The sequence below is a fragment of the Trichechus manatus genome, unplaced genomic scaffold (assembly GCF_000243295.1).
Source record: "Trichechus manatus latirostris isolate Lorelei unplaced genomic scaffold, TriManLat1.0 scaffold00058, whole genome shotgun sequence".
Lineage (NCBI taxonomy): Eukaryota > Metazoa > Chordata > Mammalia > Sirenia > Trichechidae > Trichechus > Trichechus manatus.
Window position 1 is genome coordinate 9,698,444 of NW_004443994.1, and position 22,379 is coordinate 9,720,822.

At 35.5% G+C, this 22,379-nt stretch overlaps 1 protein-coding gene across 4 annotated transcripts in view; it reads left to right on the forward strand.

Moving 5' to 3' along the window:
* Nucleotides 1-22,379, forward strand: part of ABCD3 (ATP binding cassette subfamily D member 3) — a 98,549-nt gene that overhangs the window by 37,228 nt on the left and 38,942 nt on the right. For 3 of the 4 annotated variants that reach the window (XR_002824482.1, XM_004378761.2, XM_023733463.1), the window contains 5 exons: nt 2,681-2,717; nt 10,007-10,105; nt 13,377-13,465; nt 17,325-17,394; nt 21,754-21,851. Coding sequence is in view for 3 of the 4 variants with exons in the window: in XM_004378761.2 (XP_004378818.1) it covers nt 2,681-2,717; nt 10,007-10,105; nt 13,377-13,465; nt 17,325-17,394; nt 21,754-21,851 (393 nt within the window). In the remaining variant the exon portion in view is untranslated. The remainder of the gene's footprint in view (nt 1-2,680; nt 2,718-10,006; nt 10,106-13,376; nt 13,466-17,324; nt 17,395-21,753; nt 21,852-22,379) is intronic. The other variant, XM_004378762.2, reaches the window with a different exon arrangement.

The window sequence follows — 22,379 nt, forward strand, 5'->3', positions numbered from 1 at the left end:
TTTTAATTTTGTTATACCCGAAAATGTAATGAGACAAGTGATGCTTAGTGATTGCTGTAGACATCATAGATACCTTGCATTTGTTTTGGCCAGTGCATATCAGTGATGTATCTTGAACATATTGAATAGCTTTATTTTAATGTATTTAGCTGATGAAGTGATCTATTCAGTAGCCAAAAGGAAGACCATGCATAATACACAAGAGTAGGAAGTATTTCTGTTTATTGTAGAGCCTTTTTATTTTCATAGGATAAAAATCAGGAAAAGGAGGATACCAAATTTTTATTAAACTTGAATCTGCCTGCTAGTAGATTATTTTTTGGGAAATAAATTAATTTCTTACCATTCTTTAGCATGGCATTTCAAATGAAGAAATATGACTAATTGAATAGGATTCTAGTATACTGTTCCAGTTTATCCTAAGTGACACATATATGTGTTTGTATGTATGTAGGTATATATATGTATGTCTAATGTTTAAAAAATGAGAAAATGAGAAACATTAAATGATTCTTAAAATGGGGAATTTAAAAAGCCCTATGAAAGGAAGGTTCATAATTAACTGGGCATGCTTGAACATTTATCTGTCTCCAGCTAGCTATCTATTTATCTATCTAGCTAGCTATCTACAGGTAGTCCCTGATTTAGAACGTATTCAAGTTAGGTGAACCGCACTTATGGCCATGTGTTTTTTGTTTTTTCATCTTATTGTTAGTAATAGGTACTACATACAGTGTTGCAGCGCATAATTTGCTGATGTTATTATTTTCACATATTCACTTGCAGATGTTCAGTATTATGATTTACTGTTTTAAACACTGCCACATAGCAGGCTATGGCAATCATAATGAAAACTAAAAAAAAAAAGGTATTGGACGTATGTCAGAACCGACTTATAACGGAGTGGTCAGAGCAGAACTCTGTGGTAAATGGAGGACTAGCTGTATATAAAAGGATTTTCTAAAACAGTTTTACAATCTTATAAAAATGTAAAGACAGATGAACAATCCTGTAATAGAATTGAAATTAGAAACAGTAATAAACCTAAACACTTGTAAAAACAAGAACATCTGCTGAATTGTAGTTGTTTGGTTTTCCAGCCTTGTTCAGTGAGTGGGTCTTATCACGAAAAATGTTCATTCTACAAATGTTGGAGCTAAACTGGGTATTGAACATAGAGCATGGCCCCTGTAGTAGACACACAGCTATGCCACTCAGATTCCCCTTCAAAGAAGGGCTTAACCTGCCCAGTTGCAAGGAGTACAATCAGCAGGCATCCCCATCTTCCTGCTCCTTAGGGTATGCCTCAGCTGCAGAGAGCTACCTCCTTCATGGTCACGCCCTCTCTGGGCCAGCCTGCATTTGCAGACTGAGCAAGGCAAGAGGTATAAAGTCCTGGCCATTTCAGCCTAATGCAGAGCATTCTGATGGACAGTATTTGCTTCAGAGCATCTTGTCAGGTGGGGTGAAGTTTCATTGGGCCTGCATTGAAGTTTGAGTTCATCCTCTGCTCAAACTTGATTTCTCTGCCTTCCTTTCACAGTCGTTGATCTGTAATAAACATCTTGTACCCCAAATCCCGTCTCACCTCTGCTTCGGAGAACCCAGCCTGAAATAGCTCCTGATATCGTGTAGTTCACTGGGGGGAAATAGACATCAAACAAGAAATTAAAAAATGATCATATTACATTAAATATGTTATCTCTCTGTCTCTCTCTTTCTGTGTGTGTGTCTGTCTGTCTGTCTCTCTCTGTGTGTGTGTGTGTGTGTGTGTGTGTGTGTAGGGTGCCACTGTGGTATGTTATAAAAAGGGCCTGTTGTTGTTGTGTGCCGTTGAGTTGATTCCAACTCATAGTGACCCTACAGGACAGAGTAGAACTGCCCCATAGAGTTTCCAAGACTGTAATCTTTGGGGGAGCAAATTGCCACGTCTTTCTTCTACGGACCAGCGTAGGCTCAAACTGCTGACCTTTCAGTTAGCAGCCGAGCACATTTAGGCACTGCACCACAAGGGCTCCTACAAGAAGGACCTAAACCTGGTTAATTACATTGTTTAGAGAGGTAACCTGGATTAGTACTCAGAGCTACGTTCCAGTCCCAGTTTAGCCACTGAGTAGCATGAACCATGGGCATGCTGCTTACTCTTTCCAAGCCAGTTTCCTCATTTGTAACATGGGAATAACACACTGTCTCTCATCCTTTAGGAGGCTAGCTTAGGATTGTTTACATGGTTATGGAAAGATTCCCAGCATCAAGAGAGAAGGCCCTAGCGCACAAACATTTTTCAAGCCTCTGCTTGTGTCAGTTTGCTTTTCCCATTGGCTGAAGCAATTCACATGGCCAAGCCTTGCTTCAAGGGTGGAGAAATAATCTCCACCTTTCCATGGGAGGAATTATAGAATATGTGTATATGTGTGTGTATTTACACACATATGTATAAAAATTACCAAACACATTACCTGTTAAAATTGTAGTTAACATTTTTTTGAGCACATTTTGTAAATGATACTTAATAAAAGGCAGCAGATTTACTATTATTTAATGTGTTCTGTGTTAGTATAATGAAGAAAAAGAAGAAACCCATTTGGATAATTTGAAATATTCTTTTGATAAGTCAAAATAATTTTGATGATGGGAATGCTTTACAAATTAAGTTCTTTCTTTTTTTTTCCCTCTACAGTAAGAAAAATGGAAAACCACCATTACAGAACAATGAGGTAAAATTTTAAATCACCTGCTCTTTTATATTTCATGCATTTATTTCACTTATTGTGTAATTTTAAATTAGGGTAAAATCATAGAGTTTTAGAATTAGAAGGGAAATTAAAGATCATTTCTGATCCACCATAAATTATAAGAATTCCTTCTGAAATAGAATTTCTTGACAGATGTTTTGCAGCAGCACAGGGCAAGTCTCCTTTGTCTTCAGTAGTAGACCGTTATGTGGTTGAAGACAGTTGTCGTACCTCCTGAATCTTCTCTTTTCCATGCTAAGCAAGTCTTGTTCTTTCAGATGTTTCACACATGACGTGGTTTCTGGTTCTTTTTCAGTCTGTGTACATTCCTCTGAATCTATACTAGTGTCCTTAGATATTGTCCTTATAATAGAACGCAGTTATCCAAATGTGATCTCAAAAGCATCTCTTGATGTAAACACCATATTACTAAAATTCAGCCTACGTTTGCTTTTACATCTTTAGCTACAACTTGCTTACGTTAAGTGAAGTTTATGGTAAATTATAACCTACAGGTAACTTTCTGATGATCAGTTGTCTTGACAGATACCCTAGATCTTGTGTTTATCAGTTGATTTCGCTCTTGCTCTTTTTTTAGTAATAGCTTTATTGAGGTATAATTCACATACCATAAAATCCACCCTTTTAAAGTGTAAAATCCAGTGGTTTTTTAGTATGTTCTAAGAACTGGGCAGTCATTGCCCCATCTATTTTTAGAACATTTTTGTCACCCTAAAAGAAATCTTGTACCTATTAGCAATCACTCCCCATTCTGCCCTTCTCCCAGCACCTGGCAACCACTTATCTGCTTTTTGTCTCTATGGAGTTGCCTATTCTGGACATTTCATATAAATAAACCAAAAACCAAACTCATTGCTGTCGAGTCAGTTTTGACTTACAATGACCGTGTAGGAGAGAGTAGAAGTGTCCAATAGGGTTTCCAAGGCTATAATCTTTACGGATACAGACTGCCACATTGTTCTCCCGTGGAGCAGCTGGTTGGTTTAAATTACCGAGCTTTCATTAGGTAGCCAAGTGCTTTAACCATTGCATCACCAGGGTTCCTTCATATAGATAGAACCACGCAATATGTGGTCTTTTGTGTCTAGCTTCTTCCACTTAGTGTGATATGTTAAAATTCATCCATGTTATAGCATGTATCAGTATTTGGTTCCTTTTTATTGCCAAATAATATTCCATTATGTGGATATACCACATTTTGTTTATCCATTCATCAGTTGATGGACATTTACGTTATTCCCAATTTTTGGCTATTATAAATAATGCTGCTGTGAACACTTGTGTACAAGTTTTTGTGTGGACATATGTTTTCATTTCTCTTGGGTATATACCCGGGAGTGTAATTGCTGGGTGATATGATAACCCAGTTGATTTCTTTTAAATAAACATTTAATTTTCCCTGTAAATGGCAGCTTATTGGAGTTAGTTTATTGGTTTAGTGTAATTTTGAATGTAGTTCTAACATCTAGTATGTTAGGTAGGAGGTATTATCTGCAAATTTAGTTTGCCTTCTCTTGTTTCCTCATACTTTCTGATAGTATTGATTAGATAAGGACCAAGGAGACTATCCTGTGGCATCTCTTGATGTGTACTTTTTGGTTATGGTTTATTAAGCTGCAACTATATCCAACTAGAGTAAAATCTGGTTTTCATTTCTCCAGTAAGAGCACAAGAATTTTATAAAGAACATCAGATTCCATGATTAATTTATTAATTCTTTCGACAAGTATTTTTTGAGCTCCTCATATGTGCCTGGCATTATACTAGGCTATGGGGATATGGCAGTTATAAAAATAAGTCACTACCCTCATGGAGCTTACATTCTACTTATCAGCTAATATACTAGCATAATACTCTTAATAAAGAAGAAAATTAGAATAGTTTGACATGACTTATTGTTAATAAACTTATGCTGGCTTCTAGTGATTAGTGTTTCCTAAGTCTTCCCAAACCTTTCATATTAGTGTCTATTCTGTGAAATTGACATCAAATTTGCTGTTCTTTAGATTTCATAATCTCTCTTTCCCAATGTTTGAAAAATGGGACAAAATAAGCTTATCTCCAGTCTTCTAACATGTCTTATCTCCATGGGCTCTCATATCCAAGTTATATCTGGTTATCAAACCTTGTTGTTAATTGCTATCCAGTTGGCCCCGACTCATGGCAACTCCATGTACAACAGAATGAAATGGCTACCTGGTCCCACACCATCCCTATGATCACTGGCATGCTTGAGTCCATTGTTGATTGACTTCCAGTCTGGGGAGCTCATCTTCCAGCACTGTAGCAGACAGTATTGTTGTGATCCATAAGGTTTTCATTGGCTAAGTTTCAGAAGTAGACTGCTGGGCCTTACTTCCTAGTCTGTCTTAGTCGGCAAGCTCTGCTGAAACATTTCCACCATGAGTGACCCTGCTGGTATTTGGAATACTGGTGCTATAGTTTCTAGCATCAAAACACCATGCAAGTCACCACAGTACAACAAACTGACAGATGGGTGGTGATATTCAAGCATAGTTATCTCAGTTTTTCTAAGTTATCAAATCTATCTGCAAGTTCTAGGACAATATTAAAACTAGTTAGGACAGCTCGATTCATTCATTCATTTTTTTATTCCTCCTTCCTATTTTTCCATACGAATATCTTTTGAGCATATACTTATTTGCTGGTCATAGAGTGTAAGCAAGATAAATTTAGTTTATTAAATGGTTGGCAAAAAATAAAGAAGGACATAAGGCAGTATGTATTCTGATACCACGTTTGTAAAATTTATAGAATTGCACATGTACAGGCACACACAAAAACACAAATATGCAAAAATCAAATCTGGTAGGATATATACCAAATATTAACTAATATAATTAATATTAAAAATGTAGATGGTAGAATATAGATTCCTTAGTTTTTGCTAATCAAACTGTTCTAATTTGTCTACAGTGAATGTGTATTACTTGTAGGGGTGAAAGCAATTAAAAAAGAAAAAAAATTTTTTTAATTAAAATTTTTATGGTCTTTGGTGGGATGGGATTGTGGGGAGACAATTTTCATAAGACCTGAGATTTAAAAAGGAAAAAAGGGTTTAATAGAGAGTAATAAAATAGTATAAAGAGTTAGCTGACTTGCTTTTAAAATACTTATTCATTTAATTTTGAAACAGGTTATATACGCGGTATAAAATTCAAAAGGTATACAGGTAAATACTGTACTGGGTTTAGTGTTTAGCATTCCCACACATATTTTTATACTTTTTGTGGTGTTTGTGTGTGTGTGTATTCATAAACAATATTGATAGAATTATTTTGCATATTTAAACACTTTATAAGTCATTGTATGTATCATTCTTTTTTTTCCCAGCATAATGTTTTTTAGATCCATCCATGTTGATAGCTGTAGATCTAATTAATTTAACTGCTCTATACTGTAGTATTCTATTGTATGAATATGTGCAGCTTCCTTTTTACAACGTGTAGAATTTTCATTGCGTAGGTCTACCATAATTTGTACAATATCTTATTATTGATATAGGATAAGTTCCTAAAAGTAAATTTGCTGGGGTATTCTGCATTTTACAGTCAGTGTACATTTTACATATCTACAGATATTACATAGTAGTTGTACCACTTTATAGTCTCCCCTACAATATACAAGAATGCTTATACTCTTTTCAGCACTGTATGACACTTTATTTGCTGCATCAAACATCTATTTCAGTCAATTCTATTTCCCCTTTCCTTTCTAAGTTGACTAACACATTAATAGAACTTCTCGTTGGCCTTTGATCTTGTTGCCTCCTGAATGTTAGGTATGTTTTTTTTCCCCAAGTTATTTTATTACTTTACCTAGTGGTTTGTTTGCTTTTTCTGTAATTTCCACAGTAAGCTTGTATCATTAAAATGTTTTGTTTTTAAACTTACTGGGATGTTTAGGGAACGGAAATTCAATTGTGAGTTTAAGAGGAATTCTCAAGAGAGGCTGATAGTGTTATGAAATATACTGTTTCTGTAGGTATTCTCTTTTAGAGTAGTTTCAGGTATGCATTTTATTATGTGTCAGCAATGGCAGAGCATCTTGACATCTCTTCTGTCTGAATTCAGCCTTTCTGAGCCAGCCCTCCAGTCCAGCTGTTTCTTTACAGAAAACATTGTGATGATTTTAGGAAGAATATAGTTCCCTTCAAGGATAGAAATGTAATGAAAATCAAGTCAGCTTTCAGACAGCTTAAGAAATAGGAGCAGTGACAACAGGAACAGATGAAAAAGGGGAGGAGGCAGTATACATCAGTTAGCTGCTAGTATTTTAAAGTGCTTTAGTGTTACTTTCTTGTAACCTTTCTTCTTCTTTCTTAGTTGTTTGTCATAGTTCATTTCTTGAGAGCAGGTAGAAATAGGTAGCCCTGTGTTTATGCTAGGGGATGGCCATTTCAGCAGGAAATTATTCTGTCTAAAGTTCAGGCTAGAGATGGAGAGCAGGAAAACCATGAGGCTGGAAGTTTAAAAAAGTGTGTCTTAGTTATCTAGTGCTGCTATAACAGGAATACCACAAGTGGATGGCTTTAACAAAGAGAAATTTATTCTTTCACAGTCCAGTAGGCTACAAGTCCGAATTCAGGGTGCCAGCTCCAGGGAAAGGCTTTCTGTCTGTGTTGGCTCTGAAGGAAGGTCCTTGTCATCAGTCTTCCCTTGATCTGGGAGCATCTCTCAGTGCAGGATCCTCAGGTCCAAAGGAAGCGCTCTGCTCCCGGCGCTGTTTTCTTGATGCTATGAGGTCCCCATGTCTCTCTGCTCACTTGTCTCTTTTATATCTCAGAAGAGATTGGCTTAAGACACTATCTTATCTTGTAGACCTCATCAGTATAACTGCTGCTAATCCATCTTATTACATCATAGTGATAGAATTTACAACACATAGGGAAATCACATCAGGTGACAAAATGGTAGACAGTCATACAGTTCTGGGAATCATGACCTAGTTGACAGATATTTTTGGGGGACACAATTCAATCCGTGACAAAGTGGATGATGTGTATTGCCTTCTCTTTATTCTTTTCCTCCTGTATTTTCTCAATCTGGGGAAAAAAAAGGGGAGATTTAGGTTTCAGGTATAAAGTCTGGCTTGAGGAGAATATGTTAGCTCAACTAAATAGACTCGAAGACTTTTCTGTCTGTTTTGTTTACTGTATCCCCATCATTTAGAGGAGTGCCTTGACATCATGTAAGTTATTTGTTGAATGAATGACTGCATGCATGCATGAATGAGGTAGGTTGGGCCTTTAACTCAGTAGGATGTGAATTACAGCCTTCTCTGAAAGACTTGAAATCTTGAGTTTGTTCCAACAGTTATAGAGTAGGGCTGATTCTTAACCAGTTCTTTCTCTGTTAGTCTTCCTAATCTAACCCTAGGAACACTGTTTTCAGACTTCCTACTTGGTCCACAATTCTGTACTCCAATCAGTGTCTCTTTATTGGGATTATTTATCTAAAGTACTGACACAGTCTCTGACATAGATGGTCGTTTATTATTCTAATTCTGTAATTAAACTGTTCACCGAGATTCATCAAGCTAGATATTAATTTAATTAAAGCATATTTATGTTAATGCTTGTCTAACTAATAGAATTTACTCTACCATAAGTATTTTGTTTTTCAAGAGCATGATAGTTGAGTAAGTGAGCTGTGACAATGGTAGTTGGTGAGGGGCTGAGGGGAGGGTAGGTGGGATATTAGGCAGTGGTTAGGGTCCTTCTGGAATGTCTTACTTATTCCAAGAAGATTCTCCTGCCTGATCCCCGAGACAGTCCAAGGGTAATCAAGTAAATAAAAACCAAACCCATTGTCAATGAGTCGATTCCGACTCATAGTGACCCAGTAGGACAGAGTAGGGTTTCCAAGGAGCGGCTGGTGGATTCAAACTGCAGACCTTTTGGTTAGCAGCCGAGCTCTCAACCACTGCGCCACCAGGGCTCCATAATCAAGTAAATAGACTCTACCATACCTAGTTCATGTAAGTTTTTTCTTATCTTTGCAAATCATTTTATACCTCTTATTTTCATGGACCCAGTGAAAATGAAGAAGTCTCTGAGAGAGAGAAGATTAATTACTGCTCTAAAATATCTTCAGTGGTTTCCTTCTACACTGAGAATAAACTCTAAATCCTTACTATGTCCTAAGACTCTGCCCTTTACAAGCCCTGCCTTCTTCCTCGGTTTCTCTGATTCCTGTTTCCTTTGCTCTAGCAATACTATCGTCTTGCTATCCAATCTGCATGCCAGTTTTATTCCTGCTACTGGGATTTTGTGCGTGGTACTTGGTATTCCCTGTGCTTCAGCACTCCTCCCCCCGCCCCAAGGTCATCACGTGGCTTCACTTCATTTATGTCTCTGGAGGAGCCCTGGTGGCGCAGTAGTTAAGCGTTCGGCTGCTAACCAAAAGGTCAGCAGTTCAGATCCACCAGCTGCTCCTTGGAAACTCTGTGGGGCAGTTCTACTCTGTCCTGTAGGGTCTCTATGAGTCAGAATCGACTTGATGGCAACAGGTTTGGTTTTATAACTGTTATCTCCTCAAAGAAACCTTTCCAGTCATCCTGTCTGAACCGTACTTCTTTTTCTCGTGACCCTGCTTAAGCCATCTGTAATAATTTTTTATTGTTTTATTTTTATCCATTTCCCCTGCTAGAAAGTGAGCTGTGTGAGTGAAGGAACCTTGTCTGTCTTTGAATTTATGAGGAAGAGAGAGTGAATTGGCATATTGCATATTGAAATGCTAACTGATAAATCTAAGAATCTCAAAGTTCCCTGTAGTTGGTATCAGGGAAAACCCTGCTCAGGATTTAAAAAAAAAAAAAATGCTGTTAATCAGGAAGTGGATAATAAGAAATCTGTAAGTACTTAATTTCTTAACTGTCTCTCTGACTTCATCTCCTACCACTGTTGCTGGTTCACAGCTTGCCATCTTGTTCTTCAAACATATTAAATAGGCTTCTACCTCAGTATCTTTGCACTTGCTCTTTCTTCTACTTGCAACATTCTTCTTCCAGATATTTATGTGGCTCTAGAATGTCTCACTTCCTTATTCAGTTTTCAGGTATGTCTTATTTTCTTGAAAGCCACGTTTGAGTATTAGGAAGCAGTTCAAGTCTGCACTCTCAAACGCAGTATCCATCTTGATATTTGTTTATATTGACTAAGATGAAACATTGTTTTTTAATCTTGTTATAGCTATCCTAAAAGCTTTCTTTTTTTTCTCTTAATATAGAAAGAGGGGAAAAAAGAGCGAGCTATGGTGGACAAGGTGTTTTTTTCAAGGCTCACAAAGATTCTGAAAATCATGGTCCCTAGAACATTTTGTAAAGAGGTAAGTCTTATGAAATTATAATATTATTCTCAACTTTCAAGGTTACATGAAATCAGAACAATAAAATCATAGTATAAAACTTCGGTTGTACTGCAGGCCAAATATTTTCTATGTAAGTAATAAGGACTGCTAAATTTTTGTCTTTAAATCACCACCTGTCATGCAAGTATGCCTTTATTATTCAATGCCAGTTTTTAAGTAGTTGTCTCTTGTATATGAAATATTATTTCATTGTATTTTATGTGCGATATTAGTGTACTATGGTGTTGCTTTATTGTAGTTAAATACTGTTAGAAACAAGATTAAACTTTAAAAGACAGACCTTTTTTATTACATTGAGATGTTAACAAATCACACTGACATGGAGTATGATTGAAGGTTGCTTCTTTATATTTGAAGAAGCAAACTGAAGGACATACATTTTGCTGGCTTAAATAGAGTCAACTGAACAAAATAAGTGATTAAATATGTTTTTGAGATATCTGAATTCTAAAGTATTTTTCAGGAAGTGAGCTGATTGTAGGAATAAGTTTTATTATTTCTTCTTCTGTCCTTTTATCAAGATTATCATTATTTGATAAGCATTTTTAATGATTATTAAAATAATGCTGTGTTCTCCGTCTTTAGTCAGCATTCTCCATTTATACAAACTAGAAATATCACCTTTGGCTCCTTCTTCTCCCAGCCCTCATCGTTTCAGTCACTAGGATCTGATAATTTTTCTAAGTGTAATTTTTCCGTCTACATATTCTTACCTGGATATTATAGTATTCTTTAATAAGTCTCACTGTCAGGAACTCCCCTTTTTAATCTTCCCTGCCAAATTTATCTTCTTAAGACATGTTTACCATTGTTCAAATTAAAAAAAAAAAAAGCATTAACTTTATAAGCTATGAATAGCAAGAAAAGGATAAGATGTTCTAAAAGCACTTCAATTCTCAAAGAGAGCTGTGTTCCTCCATTGAACTCAACTTACTCTCCATCATGTCTTGTTGATTCTGCCCTTGAGAAACTCTGAAATATAATTTCATAACTTTTTTTTTTTATAATTAGGTAATAAGTGTTCCTTGAAGAAAAATTAGAAAATGCGGATAGGTACTTTGTTTTTTACTTTTTGATGCCTATCAGCCTCCCACTCAGAACTTTTATTATTATTTTGATGTACAGTCTTCTTTTGTGTGAACATAAATAAAAATGGGATCACACTCACACTTTTTAATCTCCCTGTCTTATGTTTTAAACGTTTTTCCCAAGTATCCTTGAGTTTCTCTTAATCTCTCATAATTCCTACTGTTCTCACTATATCTGTCTTATTTGTATCATTATAATCTCTTGGTTTATCTTTTTGTTTCTTCTCTTTTTCTGACTGATCTTCTTTCTAAAAACTCTAATAAAAACATTCGGCTTCTTTTTTCTCATAGGATAAATCACAACATGGTGTTGGCCTCCCTTTCAGTATCATCTGCTTAGAAGATTCTTTGCTATTTTATAATCACGCCCTGAACTCTCAAGCTTTCATTTGTTCACAATAGTCATGTTTTGAGAATCCTCAGCAAAAACAAATATGTTAAAAAATAGCTTTATGCTCATTATCTTCTTAGTGCTATTTCCCATAACTCTCTAGGCATAATTAATTGTTTTCTCAATTCTACAACCTACCTGGCTTTGAAGAATCCTTATTTAAAATACAAGCTTCTCTGGAAAGATTTGTATACTACTCCCCCTTATCAGTTAACAGGGAGACCTGGTGGCACACTGGTTAAGCGCCTGGCTGCTAACCAAAAGGTTGGTGGTTCAAACCCACCATCCGCTCCACAGGAAAAAGATGTGGCAGTCTGCTTCTGTAAATATCACAGCCTTGGAAACCCTGTGGGGCAGTTCTACTCTGTCCTATAGGGTCACTGTGAGTCGGAATCAACTCTGGCACGGGGTTTGGTTTTTTTTTTTTTTTTTTTTTTTTTGGTATCAGTTACCAGTTTAATGCTCATTTAACTGTTTAGCAGGGGTTCAATGACTGTAAAATGAGGGTGAGACATTGGATGGGCCTTGGGGAGTTAGTGAGGGATGTAGAAGGATCTAACTTGACCTTCCTCCTACTTTTGTCTAGGTCTAGCTGTGCCACAGGGTCATTTTATGTACTGTCTTTGATGGATATAAAAACAGAACTTTAACCCCAGTTCAAGAAAGTGAAATAAATCTCCCATAGAAATCACAGAAGATGGGAGGTAGGGATAGAGGCGAAAATTTTTTTTTTTTAGATTTTTCCTTTTCTTTCTGAAGCCAGTGCTTTTAATATATATTTTTTTCATTATGCTCTTCTACATTTTACATTGGAGCCCTGGTGACGTAGTGGTTAAGAGATAGCTGCTAACCAAAGGGTCGACAGTTTGAATCCACCAGCGGCTCCTTAGAAACCCTGTGGGGCAATTCTGCTCTGTCCACATGACATTATTCAGTCATTACAATTGATAATTTTGAATTTAAAAACCTAGAAAATAACAACTGAGTATCTTGATTATATCCATTCACCTGTTAATGAAGAATTTATTCCTCGTGCTACCAATTTGAATGTCATAATAAAAAACTTTTTTATGTCTAATGTTGACAGTTTTAATACCATAATTTTCTTTTGCTAACCTGAGCTTATTACCACCACTTATCACATGAAGTGTTGCAAATATGCTTGCCTCCATTGGTCTGTTTTCACATTCTATGTGTAAATCTTCCTTATAAACTAAATTGAAAGTCCCGTGAGGGACAGGGGCACTGTTAACAGAATTTTCTAAGAAATTGAACCAGATTTATTCTATTTAGGTAAAAATTTTCGGCTTCACCATTTGTTAGTTGTTTAACTGTATTTTGGGAGTTATTGTCATTTTTTAAAAATTTAAGTATATTAAATAAATTAAAGTATATTAAAAGCATAAGAAAATCACAATAGACAGTGATTCAGGTAATAAGTTAAACCCCTAACTTCTATCATTGCCTACTTGTGTAAAGGCAAACTTGTTTGAACTGCCTGGGACTCAGTTTTGAATTCTGGATGAGAAAATTAGATTAAATGATCAATAAGGCCTTTTTCATTTATATTATATTTAAAAATTCTGTTTAAATTATATCTTAAAATTGCCCATAGGTAAAATGTCAACCAACTGTATTAAAGCTAGAGTAAAGCTTTGAGTTTAGAAACCAAAAATCTTTATCAAGATAATATTTCTTTTAACTTTCTAAAAAGGCATTTATTTAATTTACTGTATTTGGTTTATTTTAGACAGGTTACTTGATACTTATTGCTGTTATGCTGGTTTCTCGAACATATTGTGATGTTTGGATGATTCAAAATGGGACACTTATTGAAAGGTACTTTTTCCTTCACCTTCTTCCTATATGTATGAAATACTGATTTCTCTCATACTTAAGTAATAATAAACAGGTTCTAAATTAGGTATAACAAACTAAGTCAAATTATATATTTGTTCATTTATTTAATAAATATTTATTGAGTGTCTGTCATGATGGGGATATACCAGTGAACAGGAGAGACCCTGTACCAAGACTTGCTGAGCTTACAGTTTATGGAGGGTTACCAGTTCAGTTGCCAGTGAGGTGATCCTGACTCATGGCCACCCCATGTGTGTCAGAGTAGAACCATGTTCCATAGGGTTTTTAGTGGCTAATTTTATGGCAGTAGATTGCCAGCCTTTTTCCAGGCTGCCTCTGGGTGGACTCTAACCTCCACGTACACAGAAAATTAAAATGCAATATAATAAGTGCTGTAATGGGGGTTTTAAAAAATCCAAGTTGGATATCTGAAATTAATGAGATGATTTGGAGGAATGTATCAAAACATTTAAAAGAATCACATTGAAGATATTTATTAGCAGGAAAAAAATTTTTTAGACTTTTCTTTCTTTTCTAATACCAGTACTTTTAATATTTTTTTATTCTGCTCTTCTACATATTATATTATTCAGTCACTGTCATTGATAACGTTGAACTTAAAAATTAAACAGTAATAATTGAATGTCTTGGATTAATATATCCATTTACCCGTTAATATGTTCCTCATGATACCAATTTAAATGCTAGAGTAAAAAAAATTTTTTTTCTTTATATGAGTTTTTTTGTTTGTTTTTCATTTTTTCAATGGTTTTCTCACATAGTCGTTTTCTAAAACATATTATTTTCATGTAATTTCAAGCTTACAGAGAAGTTGCAAGAATAGTGTAAGGAATTTACTTATACTCTTTAACCCAGATTCACCAATTGTAAAAGTCATTTTAAAGTTAATTGTTAACTTTCTCCATAATATGTAGTTTTGAGCCTCTGTTTTGTATGAGACCTTGACTATTTGATTAAGTTAAAAGTTTAAAAATACTGGGAGTTCATAAGAATTTTATTTGAAAAATTAACACATTTCTCTAGCTTGCTACTAAAGCTACATTGTAAATAGATTTATCTGCCTTTTCCAGACTAGGTTTAGATTCATATATTTTTGCTAAAAAGAGTCTCAGAGACTTATTATGATCCTTAACGTACTTCATTTTAATATCATTCTCATCTTTTAGGCTTGTTTGTTAGCAGTGGCTAGTGACTTTGAAGGATGGGCAAATCTTAACAAGACACAGTCCTTCCAGGTAGAAGCTGTAGTAGTTCCATAATGTAGAGGAGAATCCTTCATTCCCTATTGCTGCTATATCTAATGATAAAGATGTATTTTATTTTCACTCAGTTGGCTACAAACAGTGTTTTAAAATTTCAAGAGTATCTTAAGATTCTAATATATATTTTGGAGCCCCTGGCACAGTGATTAAGAGCTCGGCTGCTAACCAAAAAGGTCAGCAGTTCGAATCTGCCAGCTGCTCCTTGGATACCCTCTGGGGCAGTTCTACTTTTAGAAGTAATAGTGATTAGGGCTACTATAAAATTACTTCGTTGATTATTATTATTATTTTTTTGCAGCGGAATAATAAGCAGAAATAAGACTTTATTCAAGAAACCAGTTTTTAAATTTATAGTTGCTACTCCAATGGTAAACCATTGCTGAATTGATGGCATGTGCTCTACCACAGTTTTATAATCTTGTATAACTTGTATAACTTGAGCAGCACTGAAGCACTTTGGTTTTTTGTAAAGTTTGGTTCAAACAATTTTAACTAAACCTCTAAACTTTTTGTACTGTCTTAATTGCTTTGTGTCTCTAATACTCTTTTTGCTTATAAATAAAAAAAAATTTTGTGGTTCTATTTTAACTTCTTTCTAGTTCAACTTTTTTTTTTTTTTTAACACATTTTTACTTTTTATGAGTTATATAAAAATTGGACTATAATTTTTCCTTTAATCTAAAGCAAAATTTCCTGAAGTATGTCTTGTGGAATACTAGCTGGAAGAAATATTACATGCTAGAAACTCTCTCAGAGGGTTATAATGCACATTTTATACATTAAAAACCTTGAGAACTTCTTTGGTAAAGACATCTGGTAACCCAGGGTTTCCCAAATTTATTTGACCAGGAAGCTTTTTTTTCTCTAGAAGACCAGTTAACATTATTTGATTTATTTACCTACTCCCTAATACAAAGCAATTTTTTTCTCTGTCATATACCAGTCATTTTTTAGGGGGAGGTAGGTTTAAATCATTTAGTCCAGGGTTTCTCAAAATATTTTATTTACATGTAAGAATATTAATAAATGTTATTTGAAAAACAGAGTTCTGTGATTGAATAAACTATTTCTTTTTAGTGCATCATAGACATGGGACTCAAAGATCCTTTACTTACATGACAGACATAATGGTTTTCAAACTTTATTTTAAAGTAATGGAGCCCTTACTTTAAATAAATTCTTAATGTATATTTTAAAAACAGTTAAATATGTAAAACATTTAAAAAAAAAAAACAGATAAAAGAGGAGCTGGTCTAGTTGTAAGGTGTTAAAGGACCAGAAACCTCTACAAAATTCTGAGACTCCAAGGAGCCCTACTTTTCTATTTCCCAATCCAACATTTAGTCCCAGGGTCTGCAAACTACGGTCCACAGGCCAAATTCCACTGCTGCCTGCTTTTGTAATATTTTACTGGAACACAGCTATGCTCGTTTGCTTTTGCTCTTCAATGACAGCATTGAGTAGTGGCAGCATAGACCCTTATGTCCCACAAAGCCTAAAATATTCATTCTAGACCCTTTACAGAAAGTTTACTGACCTCTCATTAGTCTTATCTCCTTGACTTTAATTCACACAGATGAAAATCAGGACATTAAAATGTTTAAACACAAACAAATGCTATATTTGTTTGTTTTTATCCATAGTAACACATTCCTGGGTCTATAAAGTTGTTCATTGTTTTTTGGCCATCTATAACCCTTTTATGGCAGCCGTGTTAGTTGTCTAGTGCTGCTATGATAGAAATACCATGAGTGGGTGGCTTTAACAAACAAATTTATTTTCTCACAGTTTAGGAGGCTAGAAGTCCGAATTCAGGGCACTGGCTGTAGGGAAAGGCTTTCTCTCTCTGTTGGCTCTGGGGGAAGTTCCTTGTCTCTTTTCAGCTTCTGTTTGTTGGTTCCTAGGAGATCTCATGTGGCGTGGCATGTATCTTTCCCCATCTGCTCTTTTATATCTCAAGAGATTTATTTAAGACACACTGTACACTAATACTGCCTTGTGCAACACAGCAAAGAAAACCCATTCCTAAATGGGATTACAGCCACAGGTATAAAAAACACCAAACCCATTGCCATTGAGTCGATTCCGACTCATAGTGACCCTATAGGACAGAGTACAACTGCCCCGTAGGGTTTCCAATGCTGTAACACTGTAAATCTTTACAGAAGCCGACTGCCATGTCTTTCTCTTGTGGAGCAGCTAGGGGTTCAAACCACCAACCAACGAGGAGATGCTGACAACACATTTTGGGGGGACACAATTCAATCCATAAAGCAGCTTAAGCCTTTTTTTTCAGTAGCCGTTTTTACTAAGTAAAGAACTAGTTATCATTTTTATTCCTAATTTTGTAGCAAGCTGTTTAAAATGATAAAATTGCAAAAGTTGCAAACATGTTTTTATAAGAAAATATTTTTATTTTTAGCTTCTTTTGTTTCCTACTGATTCTTTTGATTCAATAAAAATTCCCAAGAATAATTTTATAGGTTTACCAAAGTTGTGTTAGTGTTATGTTTTGTTTCTTCTGCAACTAATGCATTGCATGTGGTGGTTTGCAGTGGTATTATTGGTCGTAGCAGAAAAGATTTCAAGAGATACTTATTCAACTTCATCGCTGCCATGCCTCTCGTAAGTGTAATTCTTTAAAAATCTTACTTACATAGGGAAAAGTTTCAGCTTATTAAAATCTTTTAAGAATTTTTACTTACTAAATTCTTTAAAGATTTATGATACGAAGTTCCTGTTTTAAGGTTAGTTTTGTAATTTATAGCTGAATTTTTCAGTGTAAACCCTTATACCAGATAGAAAATTAGCAGAAAGTATGTTTTGGTTCATTTTCATTTATAGTATACATATGTAGGGTTTTTTTTTTCCAACCTTTTCCAGAATTTCTCACTCCTGGCACTATTGACATTTTGGTTTGGGTAATTGTTTGTTGTGGAAGCTTGTCCTGTGCCTTGTAGGGTGTTTAGCGGCACCTCTGGCCTCTACCCGCTAGATGCCAGTAGTACCTCGCCCCCATCCAGTTGTGACTACCAAAAATGTCTCCAGAGGTTGCCAGATGTCCCCAAGGGGGCACAAAATCATCCTGGTTAAGAACCATTGCTTTTGACCGGAGACTATTACAGTATCTTGAACCAGTATATGTAGTTCAAGTTGGAATTGGAACTAAATTTTGTGGGTGAAAAAGAGAACCTTGATTGTAAAATCAAATTAAATTGAAAATATTTCAGAAATTTCAGTCTAATGTATCTTGAGGAAGGGGATACATTATTTTTAGATCTTTTAAAATGAAAAATAAGCAACATAGATGTCAGTTATAGATTGAGATTCGGCCGAAGACTAGCAAACCGGAGTTGAATCTTTAAGAGATTGTAGAAATGAAACAGCAGACTGCTACAAGAGAGACAGAAATTGTATTCAGCTGTCTCTCTGTGGTAGAAAATAGAATATCTATAAAACCTACGAGGGAGGGCACAAAAAAATTGTACAATTGGGGAAGAATCACTTTCAAAAATTAAATGATCATATTAATTGTGTTTAAGGTAGAATTCCATGACTCGAGATTTTTCTTTAAAAATCATGTATTTCGTAATGAGGAAAATAAGTGTTTATTTAAAAATAACAAAAAACTAATGCATCCTAAGTGTGTAGGGTCAAAGACCTGAAGGTTTTGGCTAGATTTCTGAGTATATAGAATGAAGTTGCTTTCATTCTGTATTCTTATTCAAGAGAAGATAAAGAGATATTCCCGTGTTTGTGTATGTGTGTGTGGTGGTGGTGGGACAGTTTTAAAGACAAATATCAATATTTCCCTGATATTTATTTCTTAGTAAATATTAGCACATGGTAGTGGTAATGCCTTAGGGTAGAGTTAAGAAGGTAATGTATTAACTTTTTCTGGTCAGGTAAGGGTGGGTAATATTCTCAGTACCAGAAATCCTCAGCCTTTTCATTTTCAGAGGAGATTCAGTCTTTATGTTCTAAAAGCTTAATGATCACCTAAAAACAAAGATGAAATGAAGTAGGGAGAAAGATGTTATAAGGCATTGGTTGAGGGAACCACAATTAGAAAGTGGTGGGGGACACTCACTACCTGGTGGAGAGTATACCCTGGCAGTAGCTTCCAGCATATTCCTTTCCCTAGTGGAAATGACTGTGAACATTTATAAAGGGTAGGGTAGCAGTTATTGACCTTATAGTAAACAAGGTTGGATTTCACATGGCCAGTTAGATTACAGAATTTCAAAGCTCCCCTCTTCCCTGTTCTCCATTGCTTATTTAGTCATTGTACTATTGTAGAGCTGACTCAAAAAAATCCTCTGATGTAACAATAGAAAAACACATCATATTTTAAACACTGTTTAATCATTGACAACGTGGTATGATGTTCCTCAACCAAGAAAAAGTGTTATTTCTAAGGATACATGCATACCCCAATACTCAAACGTGAACCATTGCAATAGGAAGCCACTGTTAAGATTGGTAAGCCCTGTGTCCCACCTGTTAATATGACTTTAAAATGCTGGTGTAGTGCAGAGAACCATGAGCTTAATTTCTGAAGATCTTGCCTCAAGTTTCAGCTTTGTGTTACATAGCTGTGCCTTTGGGCAAGATACTTGCCAACTCTGGGTCATGGTGCCCACATTTGAATTAGTCTTTTCCAATTCTAAAATCTGTGGATTAGGCTAAGTGAACGCGTTTGTTAAACATAATTTTTTTGTTTGATGGAATTCTGTTACTGTACTTGGCAAAGTTAGATGTTTTGGCTAAGATAAGGAAAAAGTATTGCCATATAGAATTAGACACCACTGTGGTTTTTGTTGGAGTTCTTAGGTGGTGCAAACGGTTAACTGCAGGTTGGAAGCTCTAGCCCACCCAGAGATGCCTTGGAAGAAAGGCCTGGCGATCTACTTCAGAAAAATCAGCCAGTGAAAATCTTATGAATCACAAAAGTCCAAACCCATTGTGCACGGGTGGGGGGCTGGGGGGGGGGTCATCATTTAGTCAGGGGCCTACTTGAAGGCAGCTAACAAGAACAGCAGTTTGCAGACCATATGTTGCATTGAGTGATGCCTGTACACTTAACAATATTTATTAATTGGGTTTTTATTTAGCACCTACTTTATGCCAGATACCACACTAGTAGGTACTAAGGACATTGGTGAAGACAGGCCCTGCCCTAAAGAATCTTATGTTGTACTGGGGAACACATACAAGTCAGCAGTTGCCCTCAGATCATTGGGACAAATTTTATGGAGCACATACAAGAGGCATTCAGCCAGTGCTGGAGGGATTATGAAAGACTTTTCCAGAGAAGGTCAAGTCTGAGCTGAGATCTTTGTATAAGAAGTTATTGTTTTTAGGTGCCTCAAGTTAGTTTTGACTCATAGAGAACCCATGTGACTGAGTAGAACTACCCCAGGTCTGCTGGGTGGGTTCAAACCACCAACCTTTCGATTAGCAGCCAAACACTTAGCCTTTGCAGCACCGTGACTCCTTTGTACAAGAAGCCTGCCACCCAAATAAGCGCTGAAGATAAGGGCAAGAGTGATAGCCAGAAAAGAACGGAAGATAAGGGCAATCTAGCTGAGTGCAGCAGAAACAGAGGTCCGGAGGCTAAGAACTGGAGATTCACATATCAACCTAGAGATGAAGCTGTAGCAATAAGCAAATGCCTTACTAGGAAGAAGCTTTTATGTTGCATTAAGGAATTAAGAGCAGATTCAGTGGCAACTAACAACAATAACAAAAAGGAATTAGGGCTTATATTGCTGGAGCTGTAAGAACCATGTAAGGATTTTAAACAGCAGAATGTCATAGTCCGATGAGTGTCTTAAAGAGCTCAGTCTGGCTGAATTGTGAGAATGGGCTGTAAACCCTGTAGAAAGTTTGTTACAATAATCCTGATGATGGTAGTAGACTAAACTAAAATTGTGATTTGAGATGGAAAGAAGTAGACAGGTTATAAAACTACTGAGTTAAAAGCAGGACTTGATGACTGGTTAGGGGCTGAGAAGGAGTCATGGAGTCATGGTTACCTATCAGTTTCCAGTTGGGGCAACTGGGGTGGAAGTTATTATCATTCACGAGGAAACTCATGAGGGTTCATTTTTTTTTTTAAGTAGAAGTTAGTCCTCTGGAGAAGTAGTTCTTTTCTGGATATGAAAATTTTGTGTGGCTTGCCAACCTTTAAATTTTTCTAAAAAGGAGGAAGGAGAATCCCTTATAATTGCAAAAAAAAGTTGTGAAGTAAAAAGTACACCAATAAGGAATACTAAATAAGTTATTAATTTATGTCAGAAAGGAATACAACTATGCATTGTTAATGCTATGAGAAGTCAGCTAATAGGGCCATCTGGAAACACTCTTGTATCATTTGGGTTATGGATCATTTGTATTTTGCAAAGACAACTAGAGAAAATTCATATGCAAACATAAGTTCAGAACTGTGGAAGGATTAATTTTAATAAAATGATGGATAAGAGTACTAAAGATGGCTTTAGAAATAATTTGCAAAATAACATTCATGGGTGTAAAACTTAGTTTTTTTTTTTAAAACATGCAAATATAGCGGGTATAGAATTCCACTGTCTAGGGTTGCAATATTGACATCAGGAAACAAGATATAAACATACATGTCAGGACTCTTAAAAGAAAGTCTTTACATTGATGGAAAGGTAATAGCTATGGCTTGTTTGTTCGCCCCCCCACCCCCAACCAAAAAGGCAAGGTGCTTCTCATATGGTATTAACATGTTCTAAAATTAAGTTCCAAGTAAAGTTTAACATAGGGTCATTAATCTTGTTGCATTTGGTTTACCATATTCTCTTTGTATCTTTGTAAATTCTAAGTAGAACAGAACTGAATTATATCAATTGGATTATCAACTATAAAAATAGGATTTTGGACACAGCAAATGATAGAAAAATAAATTTAATAAGTAGATGTGAAGCAAGACCAGTAACATCTGTTTGTTTCTTTTAGATCTCTCTGGTTAATAACTTCTTGAAGTTTGGGTTAAATGAGCTCAAACTGTGCTTCCGAGTAAGACTCACTAAATACCTCTATGAGGAATATCTCCAGTAAGTGATAAAATATTTTTGTATTAAAAAATATTTAAATTGAACAGTGGTGTTTATGATATTGAGATATAGACATTTTCTTTTTTTTTTTAATAGCCTAAAAGTTTTTTTAAAATTTTTTATTATACTTTAGATGAAGGTTTACAGAGCAAACTGATATAGACATTTTCAATATGCTTTTCAGCAAAACTGCTCTTAGAGACAGAAGCATATAGAGAAATATCTCTCAGCTATTTAGAATCTGCTCTTGGCTCTTACATTAACTAGCAAGTCATTCTTCTCTGGACTTGCTTCCTTATCTCTAAAATAAGTAAGGACAATTTTTTTTTTATTATTGTACTTCGGGTGAAGGTTTAGAGAACAAATAGTTTCTCATTAAACAGTCAGTACGCATATGGTTTTATGACATTGGTTAACAACCCCACAACATGTCAACCCTCTCCCTTCTCGACCTTTTTTTTTTGGTGAAAATACACATAATCAAAGATACACCATTGCCAAAATTTCTGCACGCACAGGTCAGTGACA